General features: G+C 38.9%; 1 protein-coding gene across 1 annotated transcript in view; it reads left to right on the top strand.

Moving 5' to 3' along the window:
- Positions 1-3,094: 3,094 nt before the first annotated feature.
- LOC136881292 (ubiquitin-like protein 7) overlaps positions 3,095-21,473 on the top strand; it is a 321,168-nt gene continuing 302,789 nt past the window's right edge. The window contains exon 1 of the mRNA XM_067154091.2: positions 3,095-3,301. Coding sequence (XP_067010192.1) covers positions 3,148-3,301 — 154 coding nt within the window. The 5' untranslated portion in view covers positions 3,095-3,147. The remainder of the gene's footprint in view (positions 3,302-21,473) is intronic.

Raw genomic sequence — 21,473 nt, 5'->3', positions numbered from 1 at the left:
GAGGGAGTTTATATCGTCCTTCACGCGTCAGGTTCCAATTGCAGACTTGTGGAATGCCATCAGGGCAATCACAAGAGTTACGCAGCACTCCCCTGCCAAGACCATCCCAGGTCAAGTATTATCAGATTTTCTTGTTAGAGAGACGCCAGATTTTGTTGTGCCACAGTATGTTCATTCCCAAGACCCACTAGACGCACGTTTTTCCGTATTGCTACAACCCTACGATTATCAGGAATTAGAGGCAGTCCTCCAATCATGCTCAAATTCTTCCCCAGGTCCAGATAATGTATCATATATCAAATGCTCCAATTATTACCTATTAGAGCAAAGAAGGCATTACTAAATAGGTATAATGATATTTTACGCAATCACAGTACACCGGTTAGTTGGAATGAATTCTTCCTAATTCCCATTCTTAAAAATAAGCAGTTACCCACTGAGGTAAGTAATTATCGAGGTATAGTCCTCGGTTCGTGCCTCCGTAAAGTCTTTCTAAAGATCTTACTTCGAAGAATCCTATGGGTATTAGAATACTATAACTTGACGCCTCGTTATCAATATGCCTTTTTTAAGGGACGCAGTACATCTGATGCATTTAATAGTTTTGTTATCGATTTACTATTAGCTCGTCATAGAAAACATAGTACCATAGCGGTTTTTCTTGATATTCAACGGGCTTATGATTCCGTACCTTTGAACATATTATGGGAAAAACTTGCAACTCTTAAGATTCCTGAGGGATTTATTAGCATTCTCAGACAACTTCTGACTTATCGAACACTCCGATTTAAATCGACACCTTGTACAATTCAGCCCCGGCAGGTAAGTAATGGGTTGCCACAGGGCGATATTCTGAGTGGTATTCTTTTCGCTCTTTTTATGAAAGATTTTGAAGCGGTCATTTTACGTCATGCTCGACTACAGGCGTATGCTGATGATTTTTTGCTTTATTGTACACATGAAGATTTACAGCTCTGTAGACAACATATTAGTTTCACGCTTCATGAAGCTCGAACATGGTTAGAGGCCCATGGGTTAAATCCTTCCATAGCGAAATGTCGAGCAATGATATTTACACATCACCGAACCTATGACCGATCGCCACTTGCTTTTGATCAGTATGAAATACCAGTGGTTAGTCACCATAAATATCTTGGGTTATTTATCGATCAAAAACTTACATGGAAACGTCATTTTTTATATTTGCGTTCGAAGAGTGAACGGTATATTCAGGTAATACAGGCCGTAACGCGTAGGCAATGGGGGGCAGATCCCGTTGTGGTGCTATCTTTGTACAAAACCACTATTAGGACGATATTGGACTACGGATCACATATTTTTGACGTAGCATCTTCTACTAACTTGAATATTCTTAACACTTGTCAATATAAAGCAATACGCTCCTGTATTGGAGCTTTAAAGTCCACACCTACCAATGCACTTTTAGTTGAAGCCTGCGAAGCTCCCTTACAAGTACGTAGAAAAATACTTGCGACGAAATATTTACTTAAAAAGTTTTCTGTAACACGTCATCCTTTAATTCCGAAGTTACAGTTACTCTCGGAGTATTATTCCGTTCGGTGCCAGGGTTTACGCAGTTTGCCTGTACTGTTTCATGCTTTTAATACATTGAAGTCGAAACAGTGTACCTTAATACACAGTGTTACTTTACTACCCTATACCTTACCCTATCAGGTTTCTTATTTTAAGCCTAAAATAATTTGGCCTATGCGTAATGGCTCTACTAACGTTCCTTGTTTGCAGGGGACCGAGATATGTCCTGTTAAAAGAGTGAAATTTTCTCATATTCCACGAAGCATAAACATTTTTACATATGGAGCAAAGAACATTAATGGAGTTGGTTCCGCTTATTATATACCTTCTCTAAATGTTAAAGAACAATATGGTTTGCCTAGTGACTGTTCGATTTTTACGGCGGAGCTATTCGCCATACAGCAAGCTTTACTTTTTGTTCAGCGACAGGGATATACGCGAGCTACAATCTATACGGATTCGCTGAGTGCATTACAATCTTTGGTTTCGTATGAGTTATCCTATAATTGGTATATATACAATGTCAAGAGTCTCCTTTATATGCTGGACAACGTCGGTATTTCCATAACTTTAGTATGGGTACCAGGTCATGTGGGTATCGACGGTAATGAAAAAGCAGATTGTTTTGCAAAACAAGCTTCTCGTCTTCCTGTTCCGAATACTAACAATATTGTTCCAGCTTCTGATTATGTAGTTGTTATCCGACAGGAGGGGCTTCAAGACTGGCAGAATTTCTACCGCCAGACTGCAGAAGTCAAAGGTAACTTCTATTATCATTTACAACCAACACTTTTAGTTAAACCTTGGTTTATACGAGGATCTTATACTAGACGACATATTATTGACATCATTCGGTTACGGTTTAATCATGCCCTTACACCACAATATCGATCCCGATTCCATTTAACGCAGGATACAAACTGTTTGTGTGGTACAAATATCCGTAATGGCGACTCCAACCACATTTTATTTGAATGTTCTTTATATGCTACCCCACGTAAAAAACTTATGACTAATCTTAGGCGCCTCAAGCAGGTTTTTCCAACCAGTGTTTCTTGTTTGATCTGTAATCCTACAGTCGAGATTATTCGAGTGCTAAATCTGTTTCTAGATGAAGCCAATATCGTGTTATAATTATGTCTGTAATATAGGGTAAGAATTGCTCATGCTTTTGAAGGTTCCATTTGAGTGATTCCTCATATCATTAGTGTATTACTTGCGAGTGCTATTTTGGATTCTTCGTGTGGGTGCAGCTTTAGACGCAGTGTGATTGCAAGATTGGAAGTTTCCCGTATGACAACAGTCTATTCTAGCAAAATATGGTCGTTATGTGATATAGTGAAGTTCATTGTTTTGTGTTTTTCTACTTGCACGCTCAAGCATCAATTATTGAACTGAGGTTTTCATTTATACTAGTGTGTTTACATGAGTAAGCGAGTATTGACTGTGTGAAATGTCGTAGACACAGCCCATAAGCATCAGCAAGCAAGCAAGCAAGCAAGTTTTGCAAACTCCTTGCCGCATTGATAGAGTTGTAAACTGTCTTTGGAGTTGTACTATGTAAACAATGATGATTACCGTGTTTTGACCAAAATGTCAGTAAACCAAGTAAACCTAGCACTTGGGATTCGGTTATCCCCGAGTTCATTTCAACGTGTGAAAGTAGAAAACATCGGTTTGGATAACAAAGTCGAGCAATTGAAATTAGAGGCATCTAAAGCGACAAATTTGCCGAAACACTTTCTTGGTTTGTGATCCTTTTGTTTGGTTACTGGTATTCTTTGTTACGTGACTTATTACCAGGGCTCGGATTTTTAAGTGGTATAAACCTTCATTTTATGTTTCTTGTATGCTCAGAATAGATTGTCTAGGTTTTGCGTAATAATATGTTTATTGCAGCCGAACTGGCCATTTAGTGTGTGAAGTACATGAACTTATCTTATTCACTACAGAATTTCACCAGCGACTCTGTTCTCATCTTACCGTTTAACACGTGGTATATCTCACATTGGTCACCGCACCTTGCGCATGTGCGGTTCGTGCCGGCCTCGTGAAAACTCTGGATGTTGCACAGCTTGTGAAGTTTGTGCTCTGAGAGTCTTGTCAATGTGTGGCGGAGTTTGTATCCTCCCTGTATCCTTCACGACTTGTCATAGCGTCAGTAACGTAGAATTCCTCCCATATCTTGACTTTCTTCTCATGCAGTTTCCTCAGTAAGTTCTGGTAGGGGATGTGTGGTTATCGGAGCTAGTCAACTTTTTTTTTGTTGTTGTTCATTGGGCGTGGTGTGAGAGTATGTGAGTATTACATGTGATAATTTCCCAACTCCCTCCGGTCCTCATGGCTGAGTCGAGTGGGGGACAGGGTATAGAGGAGGAGTCCATTGAAGTTGACAGTCGTTAGTTCTCTATGGAGAACACTCTGGTGTTAAATGATATCAACCCACCTAATCGTAACAGTGCTCTCTCTAATAATGTCGAGTTGTTTTCCCTCAAACCTGCTACACAGCTCTACGATGATAGGCACACGGGCCCATACCTCGTTTTTGTGGAGGCCATTGATGACAGTAAGAAATTGGGCAGCATACATCCCATGGCTTTGGGAAATATTTTTTATGACCGTAAATTTGAGGGAGTGACCCAAATTGCTAGGCGAGGTCGACATAGGATTCAGATTGCATTTCAGACAAGAACTCTAGCTAATCAATTCCTCTCTTAAAGGAAAAACATTTGAAAGTGTTATTCCTTCTGTGGCTATATATAAAATAGGTGTTATCATAGGGGTTGATAGGGATTTGTCGGTCGAGGAAATTTGTACGGTTGCTGAGTCGACAGTACCTATAGTGAGTGTTCAGCGCATGAAATGACGCACAGTACAGGATGGCAAGGTCATTTATGTTCCTACTGGTACCATTCAACTTACGTTTCGCAGCCAGACTCTCCCTGCCTTTGTTTCCATTTATTGAGTTCGTACACAGGTTGACCCATTTGTTTTCCAACCAACGATCTGCCGGTGATGTCAACGTTACGGCCACACTAGGAAAAACTGTAAGGCTCAACATCCTCGATGCGCCAATTGCGCACACGATCGTGAATCCTCCGACTGTAAAAACTCGACCAGATTTTGACTTAATTGTTCCGGGGAACATTCCGTAGGCTCTCTACAATGCCCAGAACATAAGAGACAACAAGAGCTGAAAAAAACAGCAGGCTTTGGAAGTTTCTACTTTCTCCTCCGAGTCTTTTTTCCCCCCGTTAACCAATAGATTCCACCCCCCTGTTGTCCCTACAACAATTTCCTCCACTCCCGAAATCTGCGCCGGTTCTGCAGAATCCGCAGCTGAGAAAACGTAAATTTACGGCGGTTGTCTCATCACTCCCCCCGAGTCCGGATCGGTCGCCAGGTTATGATGTCCAGGGATATCGCGCACTCCTAAAAATGTCTCCCTTGGTCACACCTACAATATCTCCTAAAGCCTCTGTATCCAGGACGAACGTTTGTTCCTTCCAGGCAGGTTGTTTCGACTGGGACCTCACAGCCAGAAAAATCCTGGTTTCGGAACTCATTCCAGTCATTTCTGACAAACTATCTGTGTATGCTAGGGCAGCTGAGAATGATTCCAAATGGTCAAAAATGCTCCTCACTTTGCAGGAGGAAGTTGTGGCCCTCTTACAAAAGTTAGCATCTTATGTTTCCTCACAGGATAGGTCTCCCAGGGAATGCAAGTAGTATTGTACCCAAATAACACGAACTCCCTCCGATAATTGCTTTATATCCACCTCGTATCATATTCATCCACAATTTCGCGATACCCACTTAATTGACGTGTTAGATACACGATATCTAGCTGGTAGTTGCCGTATTGAATTTCCTTTATGTCACCCAACTAATCCAGTAGGTTATGTACCTTTATCTCTTCTGTAGGTGTTGACCCGGTCAGTATGTGATTGGTAGAAAGTCGCCAAGTATCGGTCGCTCTGGCGTGAAGCTTAGTCATCTTGTGTCCTTGTGTTTTTCCTGTGTAGTCGTTTTGTCGTTTCATTCCTAAATCCCCCCCCCCCCCTCTTTTTTTTTTTTTTACAACTATACACTTTATGTTTGCGCCTCCTCCATACTTTGGGTTTGCTTATTGTTGCGTGGCTGGTTATACCGCTCTCAAGCGAAGCCCATTAAATTATCAAGACCAAGACCAAGTCCGGGTAGGCTAACGTCGCTGGTAGTAAGAGCTTCAGTCGTAGCTGTTCTATATCGAGGGGCTCGCTGGTCAATTCGTACACGAGCAGAGGGTGTTTGTATTTGGAGAGACAGAGCACCATTTTCAAGTATGTTGCTTTCAGGTTTTCCATCATTTCGAGGTTTGTCTTCTTTAGATGTGTCCATATGTTTTTCAGTCCGTATGTTACGACAGGTTCAAGTTTGAGTTCAAACAGTCGTAGGGCTGTTTCCAGAGGGAGTTTACCTATTGACTTGATTTCTCTTATGGTTTTGCGTAGTGGATCGATACAGGCACCAGTAATTTTCTGTTTTTTTTAGTTTCAATGAGATTGATTTATGAACTTGTTTCAGAAAAATTTACGTTGTCAGAGATATTAATCAAAGCACACTGATTATAGGTTTTACTTTTATTTTGTTGGTTGTTTTTTGGCCCTGTAGGTGATAACCAAAACATACTATAACTTTCTGTCATAAACAAATTCCTTTTATCACCTAACACATTCATGTATGAAGAAAAAGCTATTTCAATGGAACGTACATCATTGGAGCGTAGGGCAAGGATGCTAACACTGCAGGTTGTGTTGAACTGATAACTTTCATATCTTCAAAACCAGGATTGTGTTGAAGACATTTCTGCAACTTCAGAGAATGTGAAACACCTGCTGGTACAAGTATTTCTTTTTTGGAAACATTGCCAATGATATCCAGAAAATCTTTGAGTGGCAGGGTTACGCTTTCTAACTGGAGAATAGCTTATTTATAAAACAGTAATGTGTCTCAAAATACGCTATGCATGGGAAATGACAAGTGTTGGACATCATTTTAGTCCATCTCCTGATGATTTACCACAAAGTAGGCTTACTATAATTTGTTCGTGAATAGTAGATCGAGGATTGTGGCGACGTTTAGTAAATTCACAGAGGCTTGCAGACTGAACGCTGAAAGGCACAACAGTCTATAATGATAATGTATGTATGTATGTATGTATGTATGTATGTATGTATGTATGTATGTATGTATGTAGTAGATCTGATAATATGTGTTTACAACATTGAGCAGACTTTTTAATGTTTCAAAAGTGGGACATGAATAATAAGACCCCCAAATGACATTCAAAAAGTTTTATACATTAAAACCATGCTAATTTGTGTTTATTACATTGAACATCCTTTTTAATGTATCAAACAAAAGAATATGAATTTCATCATAAATTGAATTGAGCGCGTAATAGTGTAACCTTTTTACAGTGTAAAAATGATAGGTTGCTGAAGATGATCCTATGGGCCGAAAAATGTCCTATGTGAACAATTTGTAATTGTTACATATTATCAATCAATCAATCAATACGGATCTGCATTTAGGGCAGTCGCCAGGTGGTAGATTCTCTATCTGTTGTTTTCCTAGCCTTTTCTTAAATGATTTCAAAGAAATTGGAAATTTATTGAACGTCTCCCTTGGTAAGTTATTCCATTCCCTAACTCCCCTTCCTATAAATGAATATTTACCCTAGTTTGTCCTCTTGAATTCCAACTTTATCTTCATATAGTGATCTTTCCTACTTTTATAAACGGCACTCAAACATTCATCTACTAATGTCATTCCACGCCATCTCTCCGCTGACAGCTCGGAACATACCACTTATTACATGTGATAAATATCATTCTTGATCCGTATTGATGATATTTGATTGGAATAATAACAATAAGTTAATTTATTGATTTCACCACATAATCAATACAATAAGTTTTTTTATTTCATTTTTTAACCATATGCTGTTTACTTTCTTTTGAGTGACATTAGATTTTGAATGGGGATGACCTTTTCGTTGTAAAGATTTGGGAAATTTAGGTACCAACTCTAATTTCAAGCAATCTTTAAGAAACTAAATATGTCTAGAAATCTTGCCTATTTTAATTCTCAGGTTCAATCAGGTTTCTCAGGTTTTATCATTGCCTGGTTGGCATTAATATTACATGTGATAAATATCATTCTTGATCCGTATTGATGATACTTGATTGGAATAATAACACTAAGTTAATTTATTGATTTCTCCACCTAATCAGTACAATAGAATAGCTTCTGATATAAAACAATAATGTGTCTCAAAATAGGCTATGCATGGGAAATTGTATTGATTAGGTGGTGAAATCAATAAATTAACTTATTGTTATTATTTCAATCATATACCACTTAGTCGAACAGCTCTTCTTCTTTCTCTCAATTCTTCCCAACCCAAACTTTGCAACATTTTTGTAACGCTAGTCTTTTGTCGGAAATCACCCAGAACAAATCGAGGTGCTTTTCTTTGGATTTTTTCCAGTTCTTGAATTAGGTAATCCTCGCGAGGGTCCCATACACTGGAACCATACTCTAGTAGGGGTCTTACTAGAGACTTATATGCCCTCTCCTTTACATCCTTACTACAACCCCTAAACACCCTCATAACCATGTGCAGAGATCTGTACCCTTTATTTACAATCCCATTTTTTTACAAGTGGGCAAATAAATAATAAGAATTATATTAGAGTGGGGCAATTGAGCCATTTCTTAGGCTTGGCACTGTAGGTAGCTTCTGTTTCATCCAAGCCATTTGTAACATTTTAGTGCCTTTTAGGTACTCAGCATACATAGTAAATGGCAGCAGCCAGCCAGGTTCCCCAGTGAGTAAGTGTCGGTTCAGGTGGGAAAGGTATTGTCAGTTGTTTCTCCTTGATCAGTTATATACATGTTGGGGTTTTTAAGAAAATCTTGTTGACCAGAGATACCACATTATTTATGTCATGTGGCTTTTAATCTCCTGCACAAGGCGGTGCAAGCCGTGGGCCAAGCAGGTAATGTGGAGCATGTTTGGGTAGAAGGACTGTCCACTCCCATCAACATGTAGGCAGCACTGTCACTCACTAACAAAAGGAACTTACTATCTTGATTCTCTGCTGGCCACAATATATGTAAAACATCCTTCACACTACAGGCTATTGTGCTGTTGTTAATTTTTTTCTATTTCTTTATAAAATTTACGTAACCACCTCACACATATTTTGAATTACAGGAGCCATGCTGAGTGGGTTTTAATGTTGCGCATTTCATGGCATTCTCAGCTCCGAAGGCATACCATGCTGCATTGTCTCACACAGATTTGTCCCGCCAGATTTGTGTGTGGCTTTGGTAGGTGGTTTCTATTCCTCACCAGGGATCAATATGACAAGAAAATGATTGAACAAGTCCGAGCCAAGTGACATGATTCTTCCATATCTTTTAGATAACTCCTTGCTAACATCATGTTTAATTAAATACAGGATCCTTTGGAAAAGGACCCTTGAGACTTGAAAGTAACTTCTGAATTTAGTTTCACTGTCTGTTAGTAGACTGCATTTTACCAGAATGTTGTAGGCTCCCTCTGTTTCCGTACTATTGAAGATTGTATCATAATGTATTGTAAGATATCACTGTCTTCCCTGCCGGAATCCCTTGGGGTGATTCCTGGTATCCCCTAACTATCGCATAAAGCAACTAAAAGGGGCTGTTAATTTAGGAACATCATTTGGCATCCACGGTTCCCCTAGCTGAGCCTGACATCGCTTCTACTTATTTTTCCTAGGCTCCTCACTTTCAACTTTTCAATCTGACCTCCATTGTTCAACTCTTGTTCTCTTCCGACCCTGACTGTATTAGGTTTGTGAGGTGTAGATCGGCTTTCATTTTCACACCCTTTGGTGACTGTTCCCTTCCTTTAACCGATACTGACATTCGTTGTAGGGTTGACCTCTTTCAATTTTATTCCTCTGATTAGTATTTTAATAGAGGTAGATTGCACAAGTTATACTCCTGTTAAAATGGTAATCACCACCACCATCACCACTTACCCTGCAAAAAAGCGCAGGGTAGTTTCCTCTTCATCATCTGCATTCTCTTCCAAAAGTAGCAAGCATACGGTGAGGTTCATTGGTCGGAATGTGACTTCATAGTGTAAGATACCACAAAGCCTTGCAACATCGTTGAGAAGGTAGTACGCATCGCAGGCCTCGCATCAAGACTTAAAAGCCAAAACTAAGGAATTAGATAAGAGTTTATTTGGGTCCAGCTTACCTGCTACCACATTCACAGTGAAGCGATCGCAACTATCAATCATTTTATGTATGTTTGGTCCTCAGTCCTAAGGCAGGTTGGATCCTTAACAGCTCTGCCATCAACTGTCATAGATGGCCTAGGCATTACTTAAGAGGCATACTAAGGAAATGAGGAGTGAGGTAGTTTCCCGTTACTTTCAACACCGAGCGAGAAGTTGCTATTACATATCTGTCTGCCAAATCCACTGAAATGCATGCATCATCCGACCTTATGAGCAATGTTTTCACACCATTCATAGCGGGAACTGGCTGCATAAGGAATGGCATTAGGAGCATTGCTCATACCTCACTCACTTTCATATTGTCAAAGCCAAGAGTAAGACTGAGACAGGTCAATGAAAGTAACAAAATTGCTCTAGCTTATAGCAAAAGACATAGTGCACTGTCAACACTAGGTCCCTTCAGCAAAGGCATAAATCATTATTGATCTGCATTTAGGGCAGTCGCCTAGCATTTTCTTAAATATTTTCAGTGAACTTTGAAATTTATTGAATATTTCCCTTGATAATTTATTCCAATCCCTTACTCCTTGTCCTCAAAATAAATATTTGCCCCCAATCTGTCATCTTGAATTCGAACTTTATCTTCATATTGTTATATTCGCTACTTTTAATAGATTTTAATAGCTCCACTCAAGCCTATTCTGCTTATGTCATTCCGTGCCAACTTACCACTGACAGCTTGAAGCATACCACATAATACCAATATAAATAATCCGTTATTGGACATTATAAGTTTTCCAGCTAACTCATTCCTGGTTGCCAGCGTTTTGCCCCCGTGTGCTAGGTTGGGCTCGTGGGGCAAATATTTCAGATTCCCTGTGGGAATCAACATCTGTATCATCAACATACCACATAGTTGAGCATCTTATCTCCTTACTCCCAAGTCTTCCCAGCCCAAAGTTTGTAACATTTTAGTAACATTACTACTTTGCTGGAAATCACCCAGGCCAAATCATGGTATTATCGGCACAGTTTTACTGGATATATTTACACCCTAGTGCTGAATCGGTCGACCTCGGCAATCTTCGAGATTCGTACTGTCAACCTTTGAAACACAAACTATGAATCGTTTATGCATCATCAACATACCAAATAGTTGAGCATCTTGTCTCCTTACTCCCAAGTCTTCCCAGCCCAAAGTTTGTAACATTTTAGTAACATTACTACTTTGCTGGAAATCACCCAGGCCAAATCATGGTATTATCGGCACACTTTTACTGGATATATTTACACCCTAGTGCTGAATCGGTCGACCTCGGCAATCTTTGAGATTCGTACTGTCAACCTTTGAAACACAAACTATGAATCATTTATGCATCGCTGTGCGACACCTGGCGTACACTCTACGTACTAGTACTGTTGTTGTTTACACAGCAAAGTCAAACTGTAGAATTCATGCTAGGAACAAGATTCGCATTGAGAAATGTTATATAATGTGTGTGTGACACAGTTGTTGGCTTAAGATAATAACGGTTTAGGAACTTCATATCGATCGATCGTATTCTCGATTCAATTCAGATTTCATTTTCATTTAGTTGGCAGCACTACCAGAGCCGGAAGAGCTCCCTCCTTACTCCTCAAACCCAAACACAAATATATCCAGAAAAAGTGTGCCGATAATACTTTCCTTTGAGTTTTTTCCACTTCTCATAGCAAATAGTCCTGGTGAGAGTTGCATACACTGGAGCCATCCTCTAACTGCGGTCTTACCAGAGACTTTTCCACCCTTTCCTTTACACCCTTACTACAACCCCTAAAAACTCTCATAACCATGTGAAGAGATCTGTAACATTTCTTAACTACCTTGTTAATGATTACCCCAGTGAAGATCATTATTCCTTATACTAACATTATTCCCCATGAGGTGCCATCACCCCATCAACACAATAATTAAAACTGAGAGGACTTTTCCTTTGGTGAAATTTATGACTTGACTTTTCATCCCATTTACTTTCACACCATTGTCTGCTGTCCATCTCACTACATTGTCCCCCTGCAGTTCTCACAATCCTGCAACCCATTTACTACTCTATACAGTATAACATCATCTGAAAATATCCTTATCTGTGATTCAAGATCTTAACTCATATTATTTATATATATAAGAAAACATAAAGGTCCAATAATACTACATTGAAGAACTCCCGTCTTAATCATTACAGGATCAGATAACGCTTCACCTACTCTAATGTTTGAGTTCTATTTTCCACTCATTCAACCACTCTTTCGTCTAGTCCAATTGCCCTCATTTTCGTCAGTAATCTCCCATGATCTACCCTTGGATAAGTCAGTAGCAATACAGTCCATTTGACCTCCTGAATCTTAAAATATTTGCTATATCTTGCTAGAATCCTACAAGTTGAGCTTCACTGGAATAACCTTTCCTAAACCTAAATTGCCTTCTATCACACCAGTTAGTAATTTTGCAAATGTGTGTAATATAATCAGGAAGAATGCTTTCAAGAGCTTACAAACTACACATGTCAAGCTGACTGGCCTGTAATTTTCTACTTTATCTTTGTCACCCTCTCCCTTGTACACTGGGGCTGCTATTTCAACTCTCCATTAATTTGGTGTAGCTTCTTCATGCAAACAGTAATAAAATACCTAAGTATTTCAGATACGAGGGCTCGGCTGAAATTTTTTAGCAGAGTGTGAGAAAAAAATATATTTGCAAAACAATGACAACTTTTCAAAATGCTCTCCATTAACACGTAAACATTTTTCCATTCTCTGAAACCACTTAGAGAAAACATTTCAGTCCAAACTTCTTTCGGGACATCATTTAGTGCACTCTCGTATGCTGCCATGGCCTCTTCATCTGACAAAAACTGCTGTCCACAAATTTTTTCCTCCATCTTAGGGTACGGCAGGAAGTCGAATGGGGGGATGAGGTAATACTCGCACTTTTTCCTTTTCCAAAAAGTTCATTATTCTGACAGCATTGTCTGTGTGACATGTGTCCAAGGTCACAGCGGTGAGATGCCCCATTTTCGTTAAAAAAAATATTTAAAAAAGTTGCCACCATCTTCTTTCCAGAGCCCCGACTTCGTTGAACTCTTGTGGGTGGTTCCTCCCCTGGAAAGCACCACACAGAAGACTGTCTCTTCGTTTCAGTGTCATATTGGTAGACCCATGTTTCATCACCTGTGACAATATTTTAGGTTGCCATTAATGCTTTCAGCAGGGACACCGGCTATCAATTAAGTAATACCTGGTTGCCAGCCATTAAGAATTTACGTAGGTAATTCCCTTCCCTGTCCCTTCACTATTGTTATCTTGTCTCGGTGTTTTCCAAATTTGTTCGTTCCTCTTTGCCAAATGTTTGATTCCAGGCTTGTGTCTATATCATACACCTGTCTGTGTCTTATGTTACGCAAACACGTTATGTGAACCGCTTAGTCTGATTGTGATGGTTCTGTCAGCTTCCGCTTCGAACACTAGCGTTGTGCCACGTCCTGGACGCCATCTGGTGGCGAATGAACGTACGATTTCCACTTATAATATAACGTCCAAATTTCAAAGTGTCATTGTTTAAGAAGCCTTTCTCGTGGTCAGTCGAGATTTCTTCTGAGGATGCAGAGCACCAGTTTTCTGTGAAACGTTAAGAATTTCACCTTATTTTCTTGACACGGTATAAACCTTTTAAGACTTAAGTTTCCCTTTTTCCTGTACAGTACCATATCTATAATATTTTAGGTGTCTTGGGACTGCCTTCCTTTGAATTTTTCTAGCATGAAACGACACCAGTCCACTCTTGCCTCCCTTTGGCTTTTGGGAGTAACTTGTTACGTTTGAGCTAAAAGTTATTGACGACTGTTGACTTCTTACTAAGAGTGTTATAGCTGTAGGTTTGTGTAGGAGGGGGATCTGTTTGTGAAGGCGTGACTATGGGCTTGTTTGTAGTTCTTGGAGGGGAGCTGCTATTGGTGGGAGAGAAAGAGGAAAGTGTATTGCTGCGCGTATTGTAATGGTGAGATGCCTTTGGAGGGAGCAGTATTAGAGTGGGTGTGGCTGTGGGTCTATGGGTTGCATTTGAATTAGAGGTATTGGCGGTGAGGAGAAGGGAGGGGAGTGTATTAGTTGTAGAGGAGGTGGGAGTGCTTCTTGATTTGAGGTTGAAAATTTTTAAGAATATATTGGTGAGGGGAATCGATTCTTGTAATGCACAAAGACACAATCAATTCTCCGCAATGGCCAACCACATGAGGGACACAGGAATAGAAATAAAATCTGTTCATACAAGGGGCTTTTTTCATCATCATCTTCCTTCCAAGTATTGGGCCATGTGACCCGTTACGGTCTTGCATTTTACTTTTTGCAAGACTTGAAAGCAATCAAATGTCCTTCCGACGGGTTGCTAGCCTGAAGGAAGTAAGACCATTGGTGGGGCTGCCACCTCTCAGCTAATGGACTAGCTGAAATCACAGCATTTCCTCCATAATGGATGTAACGGTTATACCACCGTGACTCTGTCAACAGGGCTGGGAACAGGTTTTTTCATCTCGGGAAGGTGAGGTTGGCGTTTGGGCAGGAGAGGTTATGTCATAATCATCATCATCATCCTTCCAAGTACTGGGCCATGTGGCCTGTTACGGTCTTGCATTTTCTTTCCATCGCTTCATTGGACGTCCTATAGATCTCTGTCCTCTTGGTTGATAGCGTGGGATCTCCTTTGGTAGTCTTCCAGATTCCATCCTTTGAACATGACGTTTCCAGTTTTCTTGGTAATCATAGATGTAATTGATTACTGATTTCACATTCAGTCCCTTAAGCACATCTTCATTTCTTATACGATCCCATTTCGTATAGCCTGCTGTTCTGCGCATGAATGTCATTTCACGTGCTGTAATTCTGGAAATGTCTTGAGTTCTTATTGTCCATGCCTCACTGCCGTAGCAAAGCGTTGGTCTGGCTAAAGTGTTATAAAGACGTAAGCGAGTGTGTTTTTGGACAAGAGATGGCTTCATGATATGATTTATGATTCCTGTTGTTCTGGTAAATTTGGTTATTTTTGCAGAGATATCAATTTCCCCTTGGTAAGATAAATTGTGTCCCAGATAATTGAATTCGTTGACTCTTTCCAAAATTTTATTATCTAAGCAGATTTTACTTGGGATAGGGTCCTTCCCCTTAAAGGCCATTATTTTGCTCTTTTGTGGTGAAATGATCATGTCGAATTTTGAAGAGACTTTCTGGAGATTAAATACTGACCACTGAAGATCATCTTCTGATGATGCTACCAATGCAACATCATCAGCAAAGAGTATGGCATCTAGATGTGTGAGATATCTGCTGACTGGGATTGATCCATGCCTTTCATGCCTCCATTCCTGTATTATGTTGTTCATATAGATTATGAACAACAAGGGAGAAAGTCCACAACCTTGTCTCACACCTCTGCTGATCGGTTTCCATTCAGTCTGATGATTACCTAATTTTATTGCAATAAATTTGTCACTGTACATGTTGTATATGTTATCTATTAACTGTTGTGGGACATTATCTTCTGCTAAGATATTAAGAAGTCTGTTCCTATTAACTAGGTCAAAGGCTTTCTTAAAATCAACAAATGCTATGTGAGTTTCCAAGTTAAATTCCCTGCGTTTTTCGACTAAGATTTTCAAGGTAAAGTAAGCATCAGCACATGAGCGTCCCTTTCGAAATCCATGTTGTTCATTTAATAAATTTTCGTATTCTGTCACGAGTTTACTTTTTTTGACTCTTTTGAGGATATGGTCTTGTTCTATTGTAGTGAATTTATGTCCTTCGACATTATTTTCTTCAACATTATTTTTGTAATAATACGATTTTTATCGTCATTTTCGTCTTTGTCTAATTGTAACCACTGCTCGGTAAACATAATTTTATAGCAGACTGTTGCTTTGTTCATTTTAATTATAATAGTAGCCGTCTAATGTCATTATTGCAAATACTTTCACCAATTGTAAACTCCTCACTCATTGCAATATCTTTAAAACCAACATTGTACAATGTTAATTTTAGTTCAAGTCTCTCCAAGGCTTTTTAAAAATTAGTTTTATTTTATTTATATGTAAATCAGGTGCCTGATTTTATTTCAAGGTTAAGGCAATGGCTGATGATGCCTATGTACAAGGCGAAACATGTACCGTTTTAGATAACATGTCAATGTAAATCAACAAAGACAAGACTTATTGTATTGATTACCGGTAGGTGGTCAAATTAATAAATTAACTTATTGTTATTATTCTAATCAGATATCATCAATACGGGTCAAAAATGATATTTATCACATGTAACATATCACTTAAGAAGTTAGTAAAATAACCACTTTAATCGATACTTTATTATTGTCTCAGGCAAAAATGAATATAAATTAGCACTTACACGACATGTTTCGACCACTTAGTGGTCCTCTTCAGCTGTATAAAGAAAGAATTGAGAAGAAAAAACATTAGGACAATAAGCACAAATAATAAAAGTTCTTTGGAGACTCCTTTGTTAAAAAATGCAGGTCATCAGACCAGGACATCACGTGTCTCGTTCTTGTTTGGAAAAGATGTTTATTCTGCGCTGTCTAGAGGGTTTATCTTTGAGCGCGACCTGCTGAAGTAACGATGTGACACAGTCTGACAGTTCATGCAAAGCTCTGGAGAGAAGGGAAGTAGAGTTTTGTCGTCATCTAAAATATCATGTGAGGGAGGAGGGAGATTGAGCTGTGCTTCTGCTATGTCGTGTTTGATTATATCTCTTGTATGTCTTGTCTGTTTTATGTCTACCCATTCCAAGTATTTACTAATGTTCTCGTATAAGATGTTTTTTTGCTCGTTGTTTTTGTTAAGATTCTCTTCACCGTTTTCTAATTTATCAAGAACGATGTGGATGTTTTCAAGGTTGTTCATTAGATTTCCTTTATTTATCATACAGATAATTTGAAGGTCCTGTCTAATATTCGTGAATTTGTGGTTGGACTCTTTCATGTGGGATCCTATGGCAGAGAATCTTTTGTATTTTTCAGCATTGACATGTTCTTGATATCTAATTAAGAAGTTCCTTCCAGATTGTCCCACGTAAGTTTTTTTTACATTGAGTACAAGTTAGCTTATAAATACCAGATTCCCGGAATTCGTCATCTTTAACTTTATTGTGACTAAAGAACCTATGTTTTGTGTTGTTGTTGGTTGAGAAGGCTACTTTTGTGTTGTGTTTCTTGAATAAGTTGGTGATTTTGTAAATCTTCGGGTTATTAAAGGTGAATTTTACATATCCTTTTTCTTTTTCTGAATGCTGTTTAAGTTTAATTTGTTGTTGGTATTTGCATTTAGTAATGATTTTATTGATGAATTTCAAACTGAAACCGTTATGTAGAGCTTGCTGACGAATGAAAGATAGTTCCTTCTTTCTGTCTGTTCCTGTTAGCGGAATTTCAAAGGCTCTGTTGACGAAACTATAATAAGCAGATTTCTTTTGTGAGATGGGATGTAAAGAATCACTTTTGATTGTGGTCAGTGTAAAAGTGGGTTTCCTGTATTTTTAAAATTGGAAATGGTTGTCTTTCCGAATTGTTTGGATATCTAGAAAATTGAGTATGCCTTTCTCTTCTTCTTCAGCTGTAAATTTTATGTTTGGGTCTAAATTATTCAAAGTATCTAGAATACTGTGATGACTGTCGTTGATTTCCTTATTAATTATGGCATAGGTATCATCAACATATCGAAGCCAGAGATCAAGTCCTTTAATGTGGCCTATTATCTGAGTGTGTTCCAAATAGTCGAGGTATATGTTAGCTAAAATTCCAGAAGCTGGCGCTCCCATTGGTAGTCCATCTTGCTGATATATTTTATTATTAAAAGAAAAGAAATTGTGGTTCAAAACGAATTCCAAGATAGTTATGAAGTTTTCTATTTCAGGTATACTGATACGTTTGTGAACTAATAGATTCGTCTTTATAATCTCAGTGGTGTTTTTAATAGGGATGTTCGTGTACATGTCCTTGATGTCGAAGGAACTTGTTACATGAGATGAAGTTAACTTGAAATCTTTAATAGCCATGCAGAACTCTTTGGAGTTTTTTATCGAAGATTTGGTATAAAATACGTAGTTTTGGGTCAAGAACTTATGAATAAACTGGGATATTTTGTATGTGGGGCTTCTTCGAAAATTAATTATAGGCCTCATAGGTGCATCCTTTTTATGTAATTTAGGCATAGCTCTTGCTGTAGGAAGTCCTGGATTCATATTAATGAGTTTTTTAATTTCTTGGTCGTTAAAAAGGAAGGAGCTTTGCTTCAGTATCCCTTTCAAACTCTTTTGAATTACCTTAAATTTGTTGTTAGTGAAAAAAGTTTCCGTTTTATTGATGTATTCGGTTTCATTTAATATTACCACTGTTCCACCTTTATCAGCTTTCGTTATAAACAACCTATCTGTGTCGGTGTGACGTAAATGAACGTTTAAAAAAAAATCAAAAACAAGAGCAGCGCTTGAGAAAGAATTTGCTGGACCATGAGGTGTGTTGGTGTTCTCCTTTTTCAATAGGAGATATGCTTCTCATACTGATCTTGTCATATATTTTTTTACCTTTTCAACTTTTTCACCATTTTCACTTAGAGATAACATCAGCCTGATTAGGACTTTGCTTGTTACAATTTTTGTCATTCCACAGCAACATTAAGTGTATTATCCTGCAATGGATGTCCACAGTAAGAATCTGGGCATGCCCAAATACCTTTTGCCTTCTTTATTTTACGGGCTCTTGAAATGATGTAATGTGAGGAATTGGACATGTATTTCTGTAACTAACTTACTGCTTAGAGCAGCTATCTGATACAGTAATTGTACCTTCTTAGGATAAGTGGCTGCTGAGACTGCTGTGTTCAGGTTTTGGAACCACACATCACATTGGGTGCATATTTCACTGTCTTCAGGTTCTGCACCAGGTGCATCTACATTGTACATTTTGCAAAGTTTTGAAGATGTTGCTTGTGTAAAACTTTGTTTCAAGTTCTTCCACCTTTCTCTTTACATACTGTTTTCTTCTTGTGTTTCTTATCTTGCTGGGTCATTTAGGGAGGGATATATTAGGGGCTATAGCAGAAATGCTAACATTCAATGCATTAACAAATTCACCCTTAGAAAATATAAACATCTGCATTGTCTTCTTCAGTTTCACATTCTGGTGACTGATCGTTCAAGTGAGTCACCACTAAATTTCTTGTTGTAGCGAATATAGCAGTTTGTGCACAATGGATGTGATGGTAACATAGTTACTTGAAGACCAAGATATTTCTGCAGTAACTCAGCCAGATCTCCAACAGCTGTGAAGTGCTTTTTACTTTTCATAAACACAATATTTTTGTGTCTGTTTCTGTAGTCCACACAACTCACCTATTTTCCCTACTCTATTCCCTCACGGACATTGTATTGAACAAAAAGTTTAAACCATTCACAAAACTCTAAGCAGAATGATTCGTGTGCAAGTTCAGACTTGTGTATAACAAACAGAAGAGAGCTGAAAACAGTGTTGCCAACATGCTTATTTTACAATAGAAATTAGTAAGTTAAATATTGCGCCATTTTCTTAGCATATGCAGTTAGGCGCGATTGTATTGTTCTTTGTTTCTTTCTCGCTGACTTCTCGCGGTCGACATGATCATTCGGTACACAGTGCTGCCAACTCTTGGAATTTTTTTTTTGCTAATTGCTTTACGTCGCACCGACACAGATAGATCTTATGGCGACACTAGGACAGGAAAGGCCTAGGAATAGGAAGGAAGCGGTCGTGCCCTTAATTGAGGTACAGCCCCAAAATTTGCCTGGTGTGAAAATGGGACATCACGGAAAACCATCTTCAGGGCTGCCGACATTGGGGTTCAAACCCACTATCTTCCGGATGCGAGCTCACAGCTGCACGCTCCTAACCGCACGGCACTCTTGAATTTAAGTAGTGGTACATTCTTAGGTGCGGTAGCACTGCTTTTGATCTTACAAAGTAGTGGTAGAAGAGGGGAGGAAGGGGGTTCTGGGGGCCTAAGTCTTATTGTGCAGTTATTGAGTTTTGACTGAAATTAAATGCTAAAATATGCAGAATGTTGAAATATTTCTAACACTTTACACATACAAAAATTGCCCATTATGATTGCACCATCTACTAATACAATAACCAAATAATATACTGTGCAGTTCTCATACGTTTTGTGATGGGAGTTTTCGAGTAAATAATTAGTAAAAATTCTTTAAAATGTGGTTTAAATTAAAAAATAAAATGTTTCTGTAATACAGATAGCTGGAGCAGAGAAGATATTTTTAATAGTTAGACCAGTTGTGTGTGTAATATAACAGGAAAGTTAGATTCTGTGACTTTCCAAATTTAAAAAAAATTGAACATTAGAAAAGTCTACAATTTTTGTATTTTGTTCTTAAATTCGTAAGTTAAAAGAAAGCTCATAAGTGTCTATGTCAACTAAGTTTGAACGTACTATAGGGACATTATTTTATCTGTTTGGGGGATTCTCATTCGCCCGGTTGCCTGTGCTGCAAGCCTGTCTCCCGCCAAGCAATTTGCTGTAATGTGCCCAACGCGTGTTTTCGCACATGATTTCCTGTTCTTTATGAAGGTATTATGTATATGCATATGCTCATGTAATGAAAATGGCATTGGAACAACACACTGAGCACTAAACATATGAACATTTGACTAAACTGAACATTATGCTGATAAAGCTCTCAGCAGACTGCATAGAAGGGGAGCTTATGGTGCCGAGAAGCTTGGAAAATAGTTTGATGGCTTTATCAGATATTATTCCATTTCAGAAATGTACAGATGAGTTTGCCATGACTTGCTGGTGTTACAGTGAAAATTTGAAACTCGTACTAGACATGTTAGTCCATGCATAAACTTAGTGTATCACATCTGGGAGACGGTGGGTTCGAACCCCACTGTCGGCAGCGCTGAAGATGATTTTCCGTGGTTTCCCGTTTTCACACCAGGCGAATGCTGGAGCTGTACCTTAATTAAGGCCACGGCTGCTTCCTTCCAACTCCTAGGCCTTTCCTATCCCATCGTCGCCATAAGACCTATCTGTGTCGGTGCGGCGTAAAGCCACTAGCAAAAAAACTTAGTATGCTTGGACCAGTTTTCTTGCAGTGTTCACTGTGGTTGCATGACTTCTCCATTGTGCTGACTTCTGACTTAACTTTAGGTGGTCTAGGCTATAATGCTTTTAACTAGTTCTATGTGTTTTCTCCATCTGTTGAAATAACTGTAGGGGAAAGAAAGAAATGTGCCAACCTTTTTTTGAGAAATATTGAGTGAACAGTTAGTCTACACTCAGACTGATTGGTAGTGTGTTGAATTTTCCTTCACCAGGCGAGTTGGCCATGCGGTTAGGGGCACGCAGCTGTGAGCTTGCATCCGGGCGATAGTGGGTTCGAACCTCACTATCAGCAGACCTGCAAATGGTTTACCGTGGTTTCACATTTTCACACCAGGTAAATGCTGCGGCTCTACCTTAATTAAGGCGACAGCCGTTTCCTTCCCACTCTCAGGCCTTTCTTATCACCCCCCCCTGGGCGAATTGGCCTGTGGTTAGAG

This window comes from Anabrus simplex, chromosome 1 (assembly GCF_040414725.1).
Source record: "Anabrus simplex isolate iqAnaSimp1 chromosome 1, ASM4041472v1, whole genome shotgun sequence".
NCBI classification, from domain to species: domain Eukaryota; kingdom Metazoa; phylum Arthropoda; class Insecta; order Orthoptera; family Tettigoniidae; genus Anabrus; species Anabrus simplex.
This window is presented reverse-complemented; position numbering and strand designations above follow the sequence as displayed.